At 38.3% G+C, this 18,997-nt stretch overlaps 1 protein-coding gene across 1 annotated transcript in view; it reads left to right on the forward strand.

Moving 5' to 3' along the window:
• Window positions 1–18,997, forward strand: part of TMEFF1 (transmembrane protein with EGF-like and two follistatin-like domains 1) — an 83,522-nt gene that overhangs the window by 55,491 nt on the left and 9,034 nt on the right. Inside the window, exons 6-8 of the mRNA XM_008586590.1 lie at window positions 187–335; window positions 2,135–2,200; window positions 13,002–13,125. Of these exons, the coding sequence (XP_008584812.1) occupies window positions 187–335; window positions 2,135–2,200; window positions 13,002–13,125 (339 nt within the window). The remainder of the gene's footprint in view (window positions 1–186; window positions 336–2,134; window positions 2,201–13,001; window positions 13,126–18,997) is intronic.

Raw genomic sequence — 18,997 nt, forward strand, 5'->3', positions numbered from 1 at the left:
GTCCTCACCTGAAAGAAATTTTTAGCTGAGTGTTCACTTTGCTTAAGCTTTCATTCGTAACTTAAAACAATGTAGTGTCTTCTGTTACAGGAAGCAGAAAAAAAAAAGAATTGCTCTTTTTTGCTGTTGCATCATTGTGAAATACTTTTATTGTAAAATATGGGTAATTTTTGTGTCTTCTAACAGGTGTGTATGTAATATAGATTGCAGCGGATACAGTTTTAATCCTGTGTGTGCTTCTGATGGGAGTTCCTATAACAATCCCTGCTTTGTTCGTGAAGCATCTTGTATAAAGCAAGAACAAATTGATATAAGGCATCTTGGCCATTGTACAGGTAAAATCCATTCTACTCATCCAGAGACCTGCCTTTAAAGTTATATGTCTGTAATCTTATTTGTACATTTTGATAGTGTTCCAAATTTGCAAAATGATAAATCCTTGAAGCTTTATTTTTCTTTTGTTACTTCATATTTCAGAATATGTAGTTTTCTGTTAATAATTTAGATATTTTTTTTCATTTGTTTTCATCTTCTGAAGATGTAAACCATGCTTTTTGGTTGTTTAGTTACTATGTTGATCCCAACATGGAATTGTAGATATATTTAAAGTTATAAGGTGATCTCAAATTTGTAATGATTATTGCTGTTTAAGAGTTAGTCAACTTATTTTGATTACAGTAGAATTATCTATAAGTGTTGCCATATATTTCTAAACCTTTTCTTCTAGAGCATAATAATTTATTTTCATATTATTTCTTTGTGGTTTTTTCCTGTATGTATTATGTACTGTTATAGATTTTGGTTTGAGGTTAAAGAATGTGAAGAAAAATTATTACCTTCTGTTTAAAATTCTGTTTGCCCTTTTTGCTTTTTGTTATTGTTTAGGAACCATGATACCATATAAATATGAGTTTTTGTTTTCCACTTTAACTAGAAACATCCACAATAACTAAAGCCAGAGGTTCTCAATCTTCTTTCCTCAGTAATACCCACATGGGCTGGGATAATGGATCATTTCCTCATTAACACTCGTGGGTCAGGCACATTCTCATGCACTAGGAGTGTATATCTTTCCTGCTTACTAGTCCTCCCCTCTTTTCTGCCATACTTCTGCCCTTTTTTGGACTTTTTAAAGGGATAAGCTTTTATCTGAGCTAAGAGAAAAAGGTTGTAAGCCAAGGATTTGTAGTTTATATTGGTAACAAATTATTTGTGACACACTGTGCAGCGAATTGTGATACTTCTGGTCTAAGCCACCAAAGTAAGAAGCTCATCAGAATATTTCCAGGTAGAGGTTAGGTGTGGGCTGATAGAGGAAACCATTTGCTGACACTTAGTTTTGATCTTGAAGAAATATAGTTTGATTTTATTTCATGGGGTGGGTGGCATTTAGAGCTTAGGTGGGAAGACTAGCTCGGAGAAAGAGTATCTTCTCTGAGGAACTGGTGCATATTTGAATGGTACTCGCTGGAATTTCAGGTTCAGAGCAGTTGGCCTAACGAGAATTTTAATTAAAATTCATGCAGATTTAGACTTGTTTGGAGTGGTTGGTCATTAAGTTTTATCTTAGTCTCCTTTAGAATTTTTCTTCCACACCTACCTATACCTTCCCTTTGCCTCCCCTGCTATGTATTGGGAAGCTGAAGCTTGTGCTTCTGAACAGGTGTTTATGGTTCATTTATAGTCTTCCTAATTTATATATAGATGCAACTCACAAATCAAGGGTCATTTTTTACAGTAAATGTTTGATAACATAGCTGAGATTCCATATTTACCTTAATCTGATATTTCTAGGGAAGCAGTGGTAGGAGAAAAATTTGAGGCCATTGTCCCTTGAAGAAAGGGTTAACCTTTTCTCCTCAGGACATGTGTTAACTTTAGTTTACACAAGAAAGACTTTTAAAGGAGGTGACATCTAAGCTGAAATACAAATGAAATCAGACTGTTCATTATGCAAAGAGCGTATATATCTGGGTGCCTTGAGGCCTGAGACAGAAATGGCACAGTTGATCCAAGAGGACGGTGGAAAATGTGAGCAGGATAAGTGGACAGAGTTATGAAGGACCTGAAGCCTTTGGAACAATTGGGAGTTTCATGGTGTGTATCTTAATTTGAAAACTGTTTTCTTTTATAGACACAGATGATACCAGTTTGTTGGGAAAGAAAGACGATGGACTACAATATCGACCAGATGTGAAAGGTACTGAATCATGATTTTTCAAATTTTTGGCCAGTCATTAAGCCCTTGAATATGGTCACTATCTGTCCTTAGTAGTTCTTTCTCTATTATAACCCCCACAATTTTGCACTCTGTAGTACTGCCCATTATATAGTTGATTATTAGTATTAATATTAACTGAAATAGCTGTTAATATTAACTGAAATATTAACAGTTGATTATTAGTATTAATAGAAACAGCTAATTACACTCTGTAGTAATACCCATTATACAGTGGATTATTAGTATTAATATTAATAGTCAGGGCCGGCCCAGTGGCGCACTGGATAAGTGCGAGGCGCGGGAGCAACACCGAGGGTTGCAATCCCGTTGCCGGTCCCCGGTCCGGTACGGGGGCAACACTGAGGGTTGCGATCCGTTGCCGGACACGGAAAAAATGAATAATGACTTTCATGAGAGTACAAAAGACACACATTAAAATGAGTCAATATGTAAGTAAGTAAAGTCAATAAAAATTGTCTGGGATGTATTAAATACTCTATTACTTCTCTGTTACATCAACAACAATATTACCATTGAATGTAGGAAGATCAAATATATTATGACAACCATCAAACACATCAACAACAGCACAGCTTTTCTCACTTTACATGATAAAGTTCATGGGCTTCCCAGATGAGTTTCCACTCATACCTCTATCCCAACTCACATACATTTCTTATAGCCATAACATACCTTTTAAGATAAAACCAATTTTATTTTTAAAATCATTGAATTATTTAAAACATAACTTGTTATAAAGATCTAAGGAACATCACTGTAAATATCATAAAGGATTACAACTTTCCCTTTTGTTAATTTTTTTGTCATTTAGTTTTAAGATATAGGTGTATGTATGTGTGTATATATATATATATATATATATATATATTAATAGTCACCTTCAGTTTACAGAGTGCTCTTCTATATGTTTCTTTTTGAATTGGAATTTTTATTGAGATTATTGTAGATTCACATTCAGTTGTAAGAAATTATATAGAAAGATCCTTCATATATGCTTTTAAAATCATCCTTCTCTAGAATCTACTGTTAACCCTTGCCCTCTGTGCCCAGGTCTTTGAACCTTGTTCTCTGCCTGGAACTCTTTACTACTTTGCCTGACTAACTCCTTCCCATCCTCTTCGTCTCAGCTTAGAAGTCATTTCCTTTTGGGAAGTGTTCCTTGATTCTTTGATCTAGATTAAGTACCTCTCTTAAATACTCTCCTATCAGAGCACTTAACCTACTCTGTTATAATTGCCTTGTTTTACTCATCTGTATCCCCCTCTTGCTGTGAGTTCTATGAGGACAGGAGACCGTATCTGTCATGTTCACTTTTGTATCCCTAACACCTAGCAGAAAGTCTGGCACATAACTAGGTGCTTCATACTTGTTGAAAGTGGATGTGGCTCCAAGAAGCTGTAGGATTTATTTACACAGAAGTCTCACGTGTAGCAACAGTCAGAGACTGGATTTCAGGTCCCTTTACCTTAAATCTGTTGCTCTTTCACACTTGTTTTTATATGCAAAACTTTATTTGATTTTTGCAATTATTTTAGTAAGAAGAGTACTCAACCAGTGGGGACATTGGGGATCAATGAGGTTGTATCTAGTTAACTGAAGTAGGTCTAGATGATCAGGACTTTTATATAATTGCTAAATGCAAGTGTATCTTCTATCCATTTGTTTGCTTATAGTAATGGACATTTTAAAAACGATGTGTGATTTTTTTATGTCTATTTTCTTAAATATGTAAAGTAGCAATGATACTAATACCTATCTCATAGAATTTCATGAAAATTAAATAAATTAAATACATATCAAGTGTTTAGAATAGTGCCTGACATATTGGTAAGTGCTCAATAAATAACTGGTATTATCATTGAATAATTCACTACTCCTCTTAAATTATATCAAACCTGAGTCAGTCGTAACTCACGAGCCTCTGAAAACCCAGTTTCCTAGGTTGATATGAAGTGCTGTATTTAAAATAGGAAATCTCTTGTATTCCCATAGGAGACATAATAGATCTGCCCCAGTTTTATTCCCTATAGTGATAGTACATGTATACAACAGGGAGGCTATTTTTTAGTATTTAGAAACTCATTCTTAAGGCAATTTGGGTAATAGTATATGGCCAAAACACTTTTTTGCTGTTGATAAAATCACATGGATAATTTAGTGCCTAGGCTACTTTTGAGATCCTGAAAATTCTTTACCCGTAGAATTGATCTATAACTTAAGTGAAATTATTATAATCAGTAGGTCTAATTTACTACATGTCTAATTTATACTAGTCGTTATACGAGACATTGTTTGAAGATAGAAAGATATCTAATACATGATATACATCTTTAAGGAGCTTGTGATAGAAGAAGAAATGCATATAACCAAATCTGACAAAGTAAAAACTGGCTATTGTCATAAATACAGTTCAGTAAAAATGTGCAACGGGAATTTAGAAAAGATGAGATTTTTCTTTGGTGTGTGACAGTGAAGATCTGAGAAATGCCATGGAAGAATAGAATTTGAGTGAGCCTTGAAGCATGGTTAGGATTTGAACAGGAGTCAAGAGGATATTTAAGGAGGATAGAAGAGCATGGACAGAGACGTGAACAAAACATTATAACAAGATTTATTGGAGAATGATAAGGAATCTTTTTTGGCTGGAGAGTTAGGAGGCTTAAGAGGTGGAAGTGGAAGGCAAGGCTAGAAAGATACCTTAGGGCAAGATAGTGTAGAGTCTTGAGCGCTGTGCTATCCTAGGGAATCTGGACTTTATTTGTGGGCAGTGGGGAATCATTAATATAATATATTTGAAAAAGGCAAGGTTACAAAGTTAACCGTTTGAATGGATGATGCCTGGCAGGAACATTGGGCTTATTGTATACGTTGGAATGAAGGCAGAGAGATCAGTTAAGTCGACTCAAAAGGAACAGACATCTACTAAGATAGGAGAGATGGAGAGTTAAAAGTAACTAAGACTTTAAGCTCAGATGACTTGGATGATGGATTCTGTTTATAGAACTAAGGATGTTGTCAGGAGAAAGGTGTTTGGAATAAGGGAAGGGAGGGAGTTGATGATGGAAGTGATTAATTGTATTTTGGAGTTTGAAATGCGTGTGAAACTCATCCAGGTGACTTTGTTCAACATATATTTGTGAGTCAGTCTTTGGATATAGAAATAACCCAAGTCATGAGAATGAGTGTTGTTTCCATCAGTTGGTGACTGTTGTTTATGTATTTCAATCAAGATCTATTAATGTGCCCTTTTAAAATGGTTACGACAAGTGTGCCTCATCAGAGGTAAGACTGTGAGCTAGGTGCTAACATCATTGAAGGAGATCTGAGAGCGTGTGTCATGAAGCATAGTAGAGTCATGATGAGGATGGTTAGCAGTCTCTTGAGAGAGGAAGACGTTGGGAGATGAGAGTGGGGTGCTGGCCTGGAAGTGACAGTGGCATGTGCATTGGGGAAGCTGGAACGAAGGGGTCTGGGAAGTACTGTGGTCTTGGTACCTTAGGAGGTAGATATTGGTACCTTAGGTTACCAACAATGAAACTAGGGTACCCTAAGGGTATTTTCAAAGGGACTAGTTGAGGAGGTGGATGAGTTTATTCACATTAGAAAAGCTGTTTCTCTGGCAGAGTGGGGAGGTTAGGAAAGAAAGGGTCTGGGTTGGTGTAGAGAACTGTGGGGTTTAGAAATGAGAAAGTAGGAGGTGTTGGAGAGTGGGTAAGGAGTTTATACCCAGGTAGATAATTCCTTAATGAGGTCTGACAAGACTGAGGTTAGGGAAGGATGTATGGAAAGATACATTAGTGATGAAGGTTGGTGGGTACAGGATAGTATAGGGGAAGCAAGACAGAATATTTCGAATTAACTATAGAGATTTGTAGAAATAAGGAGCTTTATAGTTACTGATGCAGTGTTAATGTAGTTGTGGCCTCAGCAGTTTACCTTCCAGGTGCATGTCTCAGTTGCTAATAGCACCTCCTCTTTCTTTATTTGGGTTGTATACTGATAGGCCAGAACAGATAGCCAGTGGAACAAGCCTTTGCAGAGAAGCCATCTGGTGATGGGTTTTCTTATGGCATCATCCCTTAGAACTATACTCTCCTTTGTATCTGAAAACTGCTGCTGGTGGTAGATTTGTTTCTGAATGCTTCCGTGGGTGGAAGGAGCCACTGGGTAACCAAGTGTGCTTTTTACTTTGCGCGTGCGCGCGCGCACGCACACACACACACACACACACACACGCACACACACACACTGTTGAGATACTAGCAGTTGCAGCTGTGTCATTCATGGAGGCCCCCCCACCCCACTTGCCTAAGGGCATTGTTCAGACAGGAGCACTCTGTGTCCAGTTCTTACTGTGTGGAGGCTGTATCTCTGCCATGATTTCTGAAACCATGCTTTGTTACATCTTTAAAGCCTTTTTGTCTTTCTTTTTTGAAGTTGCCTAATTTACTTGGCTGAGAGAACAGGTGCTTGGACCTTCTTCTTTTGTCTGTTCCCTACACATGTCCCAGGATAGAGTGGGGAAATAATAGTGTAATGGCTAGGAGCTTGTATTCTGGAATCAGACTTGGTCTACATGTAAAAGCTGTGTGACCTGATTTCTGAGACTCAGTAATCACATCTGTAATTAGGAGCAGTAAGATTTACTGCCTAGGATCATTCTGAATATTAAATGCTATATTACTGAAGTCATTATCAATGCTATTATGGTTATTGCTAATACTTTTCTTTCCTAGTTTCATTGTTGGTAACCTGGTTATGCTCACAGGTCTCACCACTGGTGGGTTATCTATCTTGCTATTTAATATTACGGTTCATCAGTGACATCAGTAGGATGTTCATTCATTTAGCAATTACTAATCAAGTACCCTACTATGTGCCAGGTGTTTTCACATATGGTGTTATTATTTAATTCTCGTAAAAACCATGTTATTCTCATTTTGCATATGAAGAAGCTAAAACTATGAGAGTTTTTTCTCATGCAGAATTGCAGGACAAGGACTAGAATTCAGACTTTCTGACCCTAAGTCCTGGTGCTCTTGCCTTTCATATTATAATTATTCCAAAATTCTGTTCTGCCTCCTTGCTTTCTTTCTTAGTTTCCTTCAAAATACTTAATTTACTCTCAGCTATTACTTTAGTCAACCTTCACATTTGTTCTCTAGCTTTGATATTTCTCCGAACACTACTAGTTTTACATACTCAGTTACCTAGTGGGTCTTTGTACTACTTTTTGTTTGCTGTGCTATTGCCTCAAACTCCAGGGACTACCATAGTGCCTGGAACATAGTAGGTGCTTGACAAATACTTTTTGGATGACTGGAGAGCTAAATTTGAACTCAGCTTACTACATTCTCTCTACTGAATCCCTATCATTAGGTTTTCCATTCAGTCATTTTTACGTAATTCTGTATTAGGAGTATCTTTAAGAGGACAATTCAGTTCTCTTAAACCCTTAAATGTACTGGGTTTAAGATTGGGCACTACTCTTAAAGATAATTGCAAACTAAGCTTGCTCAGATAAGGACTGGAGTGAGGAAGTTTGACCTTAAGAATAAAAAATTGGTGGGTAGTGGGGTAGTGGTGAACAGACATGGGGAAAATACACAGAGTTAGAGATTTTATTCAACATAAGGAAAATGTGACAGTATTGAAACTTTTATGATGAGTTCTTTATCTCTGGAAGTGTTCAAGAAGAAACAGGCTCTCAGGGTTATCACTAAAGGGGTTCCTTCATCAGACCAGATAGCCTCCAAGGTCCTTTTGAGATCTGAGTTTCAGAGCTTGTTCACTATCCAAAGCATCTTCAAGCTGTGTTTAATTTTTTCTGTGTCTCTAGTATCTATTTCTGCTGCTGAGCTCTAGCTTAGCTTTTTCATTGCCCCAAGTTTGGATTATGTACGAACCTCCTAATTAGTCACCTGGTCTTCCTAGTTCCCCTGCCTATTATCTTGTATGCTGGTATCCAATTATTATAACAATTTTATCCAGATATAATTTATATACCATTAAGTTCACCTGTTTAAATATGCAATTCACTAGTTTTTAGTATATTTACAAATTTATACAGTCATTACCATAATCTAATTTTAGAGCATTTTCATCACCCCCCAAAAGAAACTCACACTTATTAGCAGTGAGACCCTCCCATTCCTGCTAACCACCAGCCTTGGCAACCTCTTCAATTTTTATGTAAAACATGGCTTTTATTGTGTTCCCCTCCAGCTAGAAGGGCTTCAGTATCTTCCCTGTCCCTGTGATTAAGAAAACATTATTCACCTGGAATTCAGATTTTTTCCATAATTTGGTTTCAGCCTAATTTTCCAACTTTAACTTACACCCTTCCCCAGTCTGAATGTACAGCTCTTGTAAGTTGATCTTCTCTCTGTTCTTGAGAATTCTGTGAACAAGCATTTGGCTTCCACTGTTCCTCTATCTAAATCTGTCTGTGGTTTGAGGCCCATCTTGAGTCCTACCTGTGAATCTTTTCCCAAGTAATTTAGCCTACAGTGAGTTCTCCTTTGGACTTAAACCTCCATAGCAACTTCTTTGGGCATTTAATTATAAACTGCCCTGTGGGACCCCTTCCCTTGTGGTATTCAGCTTTTCATGATGTGTTGATTCCTTAAATTGATTGTAAGCTTCTTGAGGGCAGGGACTGTGTATGCTTTTTCTTTATCCTCTGTAGCTTAACCTATGGCTATACACAGAAATACCATGTAAATATAATGGGATGAATAATGTTGGCATAGAGAAAAGTGCTGAATTTGGACTTTGTGATAGCCACAGACTTCAAAGCCTTATTAGACATGTCCGTGTTCTATACAGCTTTGCTTTGCCTACAGTTTGATACTACATTCTGTCATTAATTCATTCAGTAAGCATTTATTGGTACCATGTTTTGTCTATTAATTTTTCAAAACCCTATTCTTAATTTGATTATCTTTTTCTTACTGTCTTCATGTAGCTGAATTCTCTGATAGCTTTCAGCTCTGTGTTATTCTTGAAATTTTCTGCTGTTTGTAGGACTTCCATAGTAGTACATTATCACAGCCTCTACAGACCTATACAGTCCTATCGTTATACATATTGTAGGACTCTATTATTATAGGTTAGTACATAACCTCAGTCTCTGTGTTCCCATTATTATGTGCTTTCATGCTGTGTCTCACCATGGAAGTATGTTCTGAGCAATGCTGTGATGCAGGGTGACAAGTGCTATGGGAGATGGTTGCTTTCCTCAAGTCACTTACGGCCTGATTGGGAACATAGAATGGCATTTTTAGTTTGAAACCATAGCAAGAAAAGTATATTTGATTTTATTAATTTGGCTTCTGTTAAACTATTCTCATCAAGGCTAATTGCTTTAGGAAAGTCTTCTGCTTTGATCACAAGTATTAATAAGTAAAAGATTTGTTAATTAAGTTTCATCTCTATTGTGAAACCCTGGATAGGATGACTACAACGAAGATGCAACTTATAAATATTTTTTTTTTCTCCCAGTAAAGGATTTTAAGTAGTAAAACTAAACACTTTTATAGCACGTGTTTGGTAATATTTAGTGAGTACTTATTGTTAGCCAGGCACTGTTTTAAGTTCTGTACACACTTACATACTTAATACACTAAATGTATTATCTTATTTAGTACTTGAAACAACCCTGTGAGGAGTGGACATTATTATTATTTCCATTTTTCAGATGAGGAAACTAAGGACCACAAAAGGTTAAGTAACTGCCTTTAGGTCATGCAGCTAGAGAGTGTTATAACCAGGATTCAAATCCAGGGAGTCTGACTCTAGAGCTGAGTTCTTAACCATCATACATACCATCTTAGAAGAGTTAGGAGTTATACAGAAATCTAGTTAAACGTCTAGATTTTTAAGGAACTCACAGTTTTACGGTAGGAATTGACTTAAAAAACCCAAATATCTATAACATAGTATCATGAATGTTTTAATAGAGGAGTGGGTGCTCAGGATTATAGCAGCCCAAAGGAGGGCTTGATTTCTTTTGCTATGGCAGATTGGGAGCTGGAGGAGACCTTTGAGGACAGGATGTGTCTCACTTTTTTTGTATCCCTAGAACCTAGCAGAGTACCTGGCTTATGGAAGATGATCAGTAGATGATAAATAAATTAGTGGTCTACTCTCTGCTGTTCAGTATGGTAGCTAATTGCCACATATGGCTATGGAGCACTTGAAATGTGGCTGGTCAGAATTGAGATGTGCTGAGTGTGAAATACTGGATTTTTGGAGACTTATTTTAAGAAAAAGATTGTAAAATATCTCTTTTTAAAATACTGGTTATATGTTGAAGTGATAATATTTATATTTGGTATATTGGGCTAAATAAAGCATATGATTAAAATTAATTTACCTCGGGCCGGCCCGGTGGCGCACTGGATAGTGCGCCGCTTGGGAAGCGCGGCAGCGCTCCCGTCCGAGGGTTCCGATCCCACGTACTGACCGGCTCCCGCTCACTGGCTGAGCGAGGCGCGGGAGCAGCGCCGAGGCTTGCGATCCCGTCGCCGGTCCCCGGTCCGGTGCGGGGGCAACACTGAGGGTTGCGATCCGTTGCCGGACACGGAAAAAAGACAAAAAAAAAAAAAAAAAAAAAAATTAATTTACCTGTTTTAACCTTTTTTAATGTGACCACTAGAGAATATAAAATTACATATGTGTCTTGTATTATACTTCTGTTAGTGCTGATCTCATTCAGCTCCCTCAGAGAGAGGACGTGGTTTGAACACGGTCACTGAGTAGCAAAGACAATTTTAAAAATTGAATTTGTCTGTTGGACTCCCTGACTTATAGTTCAGTTCTTTTTCTAGGCATACATTAAATTACTGCAATGTAAATATATAAATTTTGAGGTAAAGTGGCATCACTTGTTTTTTTTTTTTTTTTTGTCTTTTTCATAACCGGTAAGGGGATTGCAACCCTTGGTGTGGTGTCACCCACACCGCGCTCAGCCAGTGAGCGCACCGGCCATTCCTATATAAGATCCGAACCCGCGGCGCTCTCAGCGCTGTACTCTCTGGAGTGCGCCACGGGCTCGGCCCAAAGTGGCATCACTTTGGTCTTGTGACCTGATTTCTCTGCTTTAGTTATTCTATCTTTGAGCTTAATAATTAAAGTTTTTTCATTTATATGTAAATTTTGATCTCCTGAAAATGTGCATTTTTAGTTCTCAGTTTTTTCACATTTGACACCTTTATTCCCACTTCTCTCTTGATCTTTCTCTTCCTATACACTTACATATATGCACAACTTCCTATTTCATTCCTTATTGATTTGTTTCCATTAACATCCTTCAGATTTTATTAACATCTTTATTTGTACGAGGGTACTTTAAAAAGCTCACAGAAAGATTCGTATTATCTTTTAATTCTATCTTTTCATGAAGTACCCTCATATTTTGGGGAGATAAGCTCTTTGCTGTTACATGACGTGCTGTATGTATGTAAATAGCTGGTTGTTTTAGTGGTATGGTTCATGCATTAGTTATCTCACATTCTCTCAAAACCACATGAAGGTATAGGTCCTATTATCCTGGTATAACAGTTATGAAATCTCAGGCACAAGAGGATAGTATGCTCAAGGTCACACAGCTGATAGTGCACAGAATCTGTAAGCTAGAGCTATAAGATAGAAGTAGCAGGAAGCCTGAAAATTTTTCCTGCTTTTGGACAGTCCTGTAAACATTGGGTGACTCTGAATTCATGGAGCTCAGGATTAATGTATTGGTGTATATGCCACAAAAAGAAGTACAAATATCTATTCCAAAATATGTATGTGTGTGTGTGTGCCTATGCATATATGAGTGTATTGGGGAGAGGGATAGAGATCGAGAGAGAGAATGAATGAATGAACATGATTGGTTTTGAAGAGTGGTCCTCAGGTCTTTGTCTTTCTTGCCCTGTTCTCTCTCTCCTTCCTGACTCTTTCCTGTTTCTGACAGTGCTGTTACTCACCATGCTTCCATTTTCTTCACTTCCACTCAGGTCAGTTCAAGTCATTACACCTAAGTCTGACCAGATGTTCATCAACATGTTTACATGGTTCTCTGTGGATAGAAGGATCTTAGGGGGCTTTAAATGTCTTTTTAACTTGCTCTTTATTTGGACTTTTTCTTAACAATGAACATATACAAGGAAAAAAAAAAAAACAAAAAAAAAAACCAAGCAAAAAAACTGTGAAAAGAACAGCAAAATTATTTTCATTTGGGGAAAAAAAAAAAAATAATCAATACGCTTGGTAGTTTTTGTTCCAAAAATTTTTTACCCTAAAGTTTTAGAATGCCGCAACTTGCTGTCTGCCATGCAGTGTTCTTTGGCCTCAATTTCATAGTCCCACAGGTGAATGATTAAGTTCATTTCCCAAAAGTCAATGCTGTATACACCACCTCTCTGTCACAGAGGTGAACTTTCTTCTAGACTTAGCATTTATTTCTTTAGCAAAGATGTTTAGTTTCCTTTTTAGATTGTTTTAAAACAGCAGTAGTTCATAGTGGTCACATCCTGCAAATATTTTTAAATGCTTTGAATCTAAACAGTCTACCTGCTGTGTTTGTGGCATAATGGGAATTGGAAGGGATCCTGGATTTTATCCAATTCCCTGTGTGATAAATTTCCTTTTCAAATTGCCCAGCAGGTGGTTGACAAGGTGTGAATTTATTTGCTGTTTCAGAACCTTTGAAAAGTCCATATTTTTCAGATTGCTTTTCACTGTTTAATGACCTAGTTTATGTTCTTTTAAGATGCTAGTGATCAAAGAGAAGATGTTTATATTGGAAACTACATGCCTTGCCCTGAAAACCTCAATGGTTACTGTATCCATGGGAAATGTGAATTCATCTATTCTACTCAGAAAGCTTCCTGTAGGTAAGTCAGTGCTTCAGGTCAGTGGCGAGAAGTTTTTTTCCATCAATGGTCACTGCTCTTTAGAAGTCAATGAAATGTAGACTATTACTAAAAAAGTAGTGTTTATGTGCAGTAGACAAGTAAAAAATAAATCAGCAGAATCATTTGGGGGAAAAAACTGGCAAATAATATGCAAAAACAAAAACAGATGTTTTATTAGTGTTTTGAAATTATGGACTTAACATTTTTAATACAGTGTGATATTTTTTAATATAAAAAATAAATATGCCATATTACAGCATTTTTGGTTTTCAGGCAATTTTGGTTTCTAGGCAATCTGTCACAAGGTGGTTGAGAGACTGAAGAATGTATTAAGAAAAGAGAACATGTAACTCAAATAAAATGTATGTTAAAATAGATTTCTAAAAACAAGGGGATGGTGGTGAATAACGAGGTATGAATTGAGAAATGGAAAGGGCATAATGACTCCAGAGAGGTTATGTAACTTGTCAAGGTCACCAGCAAGTTAGAAATAGAGATGGGAAAAAAACTAGATCTAAAATTTCCCAGTACTCAACCTAATGTTCTTAGTGATTTTCACTGCTGTGTGTCTGTCTGCTGATATCCCAGCTCGCTGCTGCTGCTGCCAGGATCTCATCTTCTTCCTCAGGTTGGTCTCATTAGCCAGGTAATGTTTCCATAGACAAGGGGAGATTGCTGTCATCCTGCTCACTCTGGCCTCCTGGAGTCTGGCCAGAATCCTTTTTTTCCTTTCTTAGTCAAATCATCAAAACATGGAATAATATTTTCTTTTGTTCTGTCAAAGTAGAAACCAGTGAATCTTTCTTTCCAAGTAGTAAAAGGAAATTATTGGAAATCAGGTCTCCTGGGTCCCTCTACTACTTTAGCTCCCTGCTTCTGTTTCTTTTTCTTCTCTCCTCCTGCTTAAAAAACAAAACAAAACACTATAAACCATTAATGGTTGAATAGTTTTATTAAGCCTTTGGCTTTTTCCTGATTCAAAATTCTCCTTGTCTTTGAAAGAGCTAGTTTCCTTGCCCTCTTTATTCCTAAACATTTAAAAAATATAGCTGTATAAAAGAGAATGTGCTAGTTTTAACACTAAGTCCTACAGTGGATTGCTCATGTTTTTTCCCACAGTTGCATACATATCTTGATAGAAGTTCAGATCCTGTTGTCCTTTTTGAGATGGCATCTTTTGAGATACCTAAATGAGGGATGAGAGAGGATGATGTTCTGATAATAATGTGTTACCAGGTCACTTTGCAGTATTTTACTAATGGACAGAAGATTAATGGTGTACTGGTTAAAGTCTTAGGAATCAGATACACCCATGTGGCCAGTATTGGCTGTGTGTCTTGTTGGAGGTTACTTAAAATTTCTAAGCCTCATTTTCCTCATTTCTAAAATAATAATAGTAATAGTACCTATCTCATAGTGTGATTAAAATTAAATGAGATAATATATGTAAAGGGCTTGGTGCAATACCTGGTATGTAGTATGAATTTAATAAATAGCAATTGATATTATTAGACTGCTACCTCAGGGACTCTGTTAACCACTAACTTCCCGGTGTCTAGTGCAGGACCTAGCCCAGTAGGTACTCAGTAAATATATATATATATATTTTTTCCCTTTTTTGTATTTTTTCGTGTCCGGCAACGGATCGCAACCCTCAGTGTCGCGCCCGTACCGGACTGGGACCGGCAACGGGATCGCAACCCTCGGTGCTGCGCCCACACCTCGCTCAGCCAGTGAGCGGGAACCGGTCTGTATGTGGGATCTGAACCCTCGGCGGGTGCGCCGTCGCGCTCCCAAGCGGCGCACTGTAGCAGTGCGCCACCGGGCCGGCCCTCAGTAAATTTGTTTTTTCCCTTTTTTTTGTCTTTTTTCGTGACTGGCAACGGATCGCAACCCTCAGTGTCAGGCCTGCACCGGACCGGGACCGGCAACAGGATCGCAGCCCTCGGCGCTGCACCCGCACCTCGCTCAGCCAGTGAGCGGCCGGTCTGTACGTGGGATCTGAACCCTCGGCGGGAGCGCCACCGCGCTCCCAAGCGGCGCACTGTAGCAGTGCGCCACCTGGCCGGCCCATCAGTAAATATTTTTTGAATGACATGTGATAACATCTACTCTTCCTTTTTCTCCAGACCAAAAGAGTTTCTTAAATGCTAAAAATCTCTTTGCTGCTGGATATATATATTTTGGTTTTAGTATTCATGAGAGATGGGTTGAAGACATACATTTGAAAATTATTCCATCTCCAGCATATTTCCTGTAGTTTTTCTGCTTAGCAATACTTTTACTTGACTAGGCCTCTGGTGTATTGACCCTACCACCTTTTCACTGTCCTTGTCCCTTCCTTGCTCAGCTTACATTCTGTGGCTAATCATTGTAGTCAATCCCTTGCATATGCAGTTGAATCCTTTGTCTCTTTTTCACTTCATCATGCTCACTTGACAAAACTACAGACCTGGCTCATTCCACCTTCCTGCCCATTGTACACCTGTACCCATGCAACTGGACATGGCTGCTGTTGAAAAGCACACCACTAGGTTAACTTGTCTCTCTGATGTTTATGCCTGTAGGTTTCACAGTGGGCCTTTGATGCTTCCAGGCAGTCATACTGTAGCTGTAGTTCATTCGTTCTCCTGCTCTCTTAGGATGACTTTATACCTTCACCTCTCTCTTCAGATTGTCAGTACCTCCTCTCTCATCCTCACTCTTGGCTGATGATCTTGTTTCCAAGTTCACTGAGAAAAGTAAAGCAACATGAAGAGGATTTCCACCTACCAGCAATTCTCTTTTTCTCCATATCATTATATCTTGTTATAAATATATTTTTCCATCTTGAAAAAAACCCTCTCTTTATCACCAGCTATTGTCCCATTTCTTTCCTTTCCTTTGTAGAAGAACCTGAGTTGTCTATAGTCTGTCTGCAGTTCTTCATTCTCTGTCTCTCTTGAACCCACTCCAGTAAGCTTTTTGTCTCTGACACTCCACTGAGACTGTTCTATTCCTAAATTCAGAGGCCAGTCATTAGTCTTAAATTTCCTTTGAATGATCAGTAGCATTTGACCCAATTGATCTCTCCCTCCTGTGTGGTACACGTTCTTCACTTAGCTTCAGGGATTATAGTCTCTCTTGGTTTTTTTCCTGCCTTAATGGACATTCCAGGCTTCTTGGCTGGTTCCTCCTTTGCTCTGTGACTTCTCAGTGTTGTACTGTGTTAAGATTCAGTCCTACTCTTCTTCCTGAGTGATTCCATCCAGTCTCAGAGCTTTTACATGACATATGTTGATAACTCCTAATTTACATAAATCCCAGACCTCTCTCCTGAATTTGAGACTCATAGATCCATCTGCCTCCTTTACATTTCTGTGTGGATGTCTGACACCTCAGTCTCAACAGGACTAAAGCTGATCTCCTGATCTGCTTCCCCTCCCCTAAACCTGTTCCACCTGCAACCTTCTTCATCTCAGTTGATGCCAACTCCATCTTGTCAGTTGCTCAGACAAACACCTCTGAGAGATCTTTGACTTCTCTCTCTTCCATACCCTATATCCAGTCAGTTGAGAAATCCTGTTAGCTCTTCTTTTTCAGAATATGTCCAGAATTTGATTACTTCTCACCATTGCCACTGCCTTTCCTGCTTCAGGCCAACATTTTCTCTCTCTGGGATCACGGAAGTAGCCTCCTTGATTATATCCTACAGTCTATATTCAACACAGCAGCCAGAGTGAACCTGGAAAAATAAAAGTCAGTTTATATCATCCCTCTGCTGAAACCTTCCAGTGGCTTCTCCGTCTCACTAAGTGCAGAAAACCTTATGCAGTTTGGCCCTTTCTCCTCTCTGTCTTGCTCACCTCTGCTTTGCCCCCTCTACTCCAGCCACACTTGCTGTTCTTGAACATGCCATGCATGGATGCTCCACCCTTAGGGAACTTGCACTGGCTCTTCCTTGCCCTGGTATGCTCTCCTATTAGTTGTCTGAATGGCAAACTACCTCACCTTCTTCATATCTTCACATGTCTTTACATGTCTTCACTCACATGTCACCTTCTTATGAAATCTACCCGGACTGCCTCTTTTAAAATTGTGGTCCTCCTTTCCTGCAATTTTCCTGGCTCATACCTGGTGGTCGCAATTTCCCTTAGCACTCCCCCCTCTCTCTGTAGTACATATCACCTTCTATCATAACCATTTAATTTACTGACCCCTGTCCTCCCAGAAGATGGTGAGCAGAACAGGGATCTTTATCTGTTTTGTTTACTGATATATCCTAAATGCTCACTGCAGTGCCTGGCACATAGTAAGTGCTCAATAAATGTGTTAAATGGATGAGTACCGGGCCCATAGCAGGTGCTCAATAAATGGGTTAAATGGTTGAGTGAATGAATCAGCATACGAGGTGATGGGAGTGAATGAGATTATCTGTGGAAGATGTGTGGAGTGAAAGAAGTGGAGGGTGGAGGACTGAACTCCTGTGTCTGCCTTTAATCAATAACAGAAGTGATAACCTAGAAGTTAATAACTCTAGATTATTTGGAGAGTATAACCAAAAGTCAGTTGCAGGAAATAACAGCCAGGGAGAATTGCCTGAACGATATATGGCCTATACATTCTTTTTGATATTCTGATTTTAATCTTTGGATTAAGCCAAACAGTCAGAGAACTGCATATCTAGGACATTATTATAGCTCCCTGTGGAACTGTTTTTATTTTACTGAGCTTTGACTTTTGCCCATTAGCATACCATGAAGGACATTATTTTAAAAATCCTATGAGACTTCATTATATTATTGAATTTACTGCAGTTGTGTTTTTAAGGATGATGTTCTTTGTATCAGAAGGTGCCCTCTTTAAATGAGGACCAATGAGAGAAAGTTCCCTTAGTTCCCTTAAGTTTAATAACAATAGTAACTGTGCTTCTTTTGCACAACTTGTTTGATTTTATTGTATGGAGACTGCATTTTGTGTTAATGATCTTTATTTTCTTCCTTTTTTTTTTTTTTTTAACAATCCAGTCGTTTCTAGTATATCCACACAGTTGTACAACCATCACCACAATTAACTTTAGTACATTTTCTTCACCCCAAGAAGAAACCCCATACTCTTTAGCTTTACTCCCAATTGTCCCCAGCCCTAGGCAACCACTAATCTATTTTCTGTCTCTATAGACTTACGTATTTCGGACATTTCATATAAATTGAATCTTATGTGGTTTTCTGTGTCTAGTTTCTTTAACTTAGCTTAATGTTTTCAAGGTTCATCCATATTGTAGCATGTGTTTGTACTTCATTCCTTTTTATGGCCATATAATATTCCTTTGCATAGGTAATACCACATGTTTTTCATCTACTCATAAGTTGATGAACATTTGTGTTGTTTCTACTTTTTGGCTATTATGAATAATGCTGCCGTGAACAATCATTTGCAAATTTTGTGTGTACATATGTTTTAATTTTACCTGGGTAAGTGCATAAGAATGGAATTACTGGGCCAAAAGGTACCTCTGGTTTAACGTTTTGAGGAACTGCCAGACTGTTTTGCAAGCACCATTTTATATTTCCTACAATACCTTCAATAACACTTGTAATTATCTGACTTTTTGGTTCAGGCTATCCTAGTGGGTGTAAAGTGGTATCTTATTGTAGTTTTTTATTTTATTTTATTTTTTTTTCCTTTTTCGTGTCCAGCAACGGATCGCAACTCCTTTTTCGTGTCCAGCAACGGATCGCAACCCTCAGTGTTGTGCCCGTACCGGACCGGGACCGGCAACGGGATCGCAACCCTCGGTGCTGCGCCCACACCTCGCTCAGCCAGTGAGCGGGAACCGGTCTGTATGTGGGATCCGAACCCTCGGCGGGAG

This window comes from Galeopterus variegatus, unplaced genomic scaffold (assembly GCF_000696425.1).
Source record: "Galeopterus variegatus unplaced genomic scaffold, G_variegatus-3.0.2 Scaffold4034, whole genome shotgun sequence".
NCBI classification, from domain to species: Eukaryota; Metazoa; Chordata; class Mammalia; order Dermoptera; family Cynocephalidae; genus Galeopterus; species Galeopterus variegatus.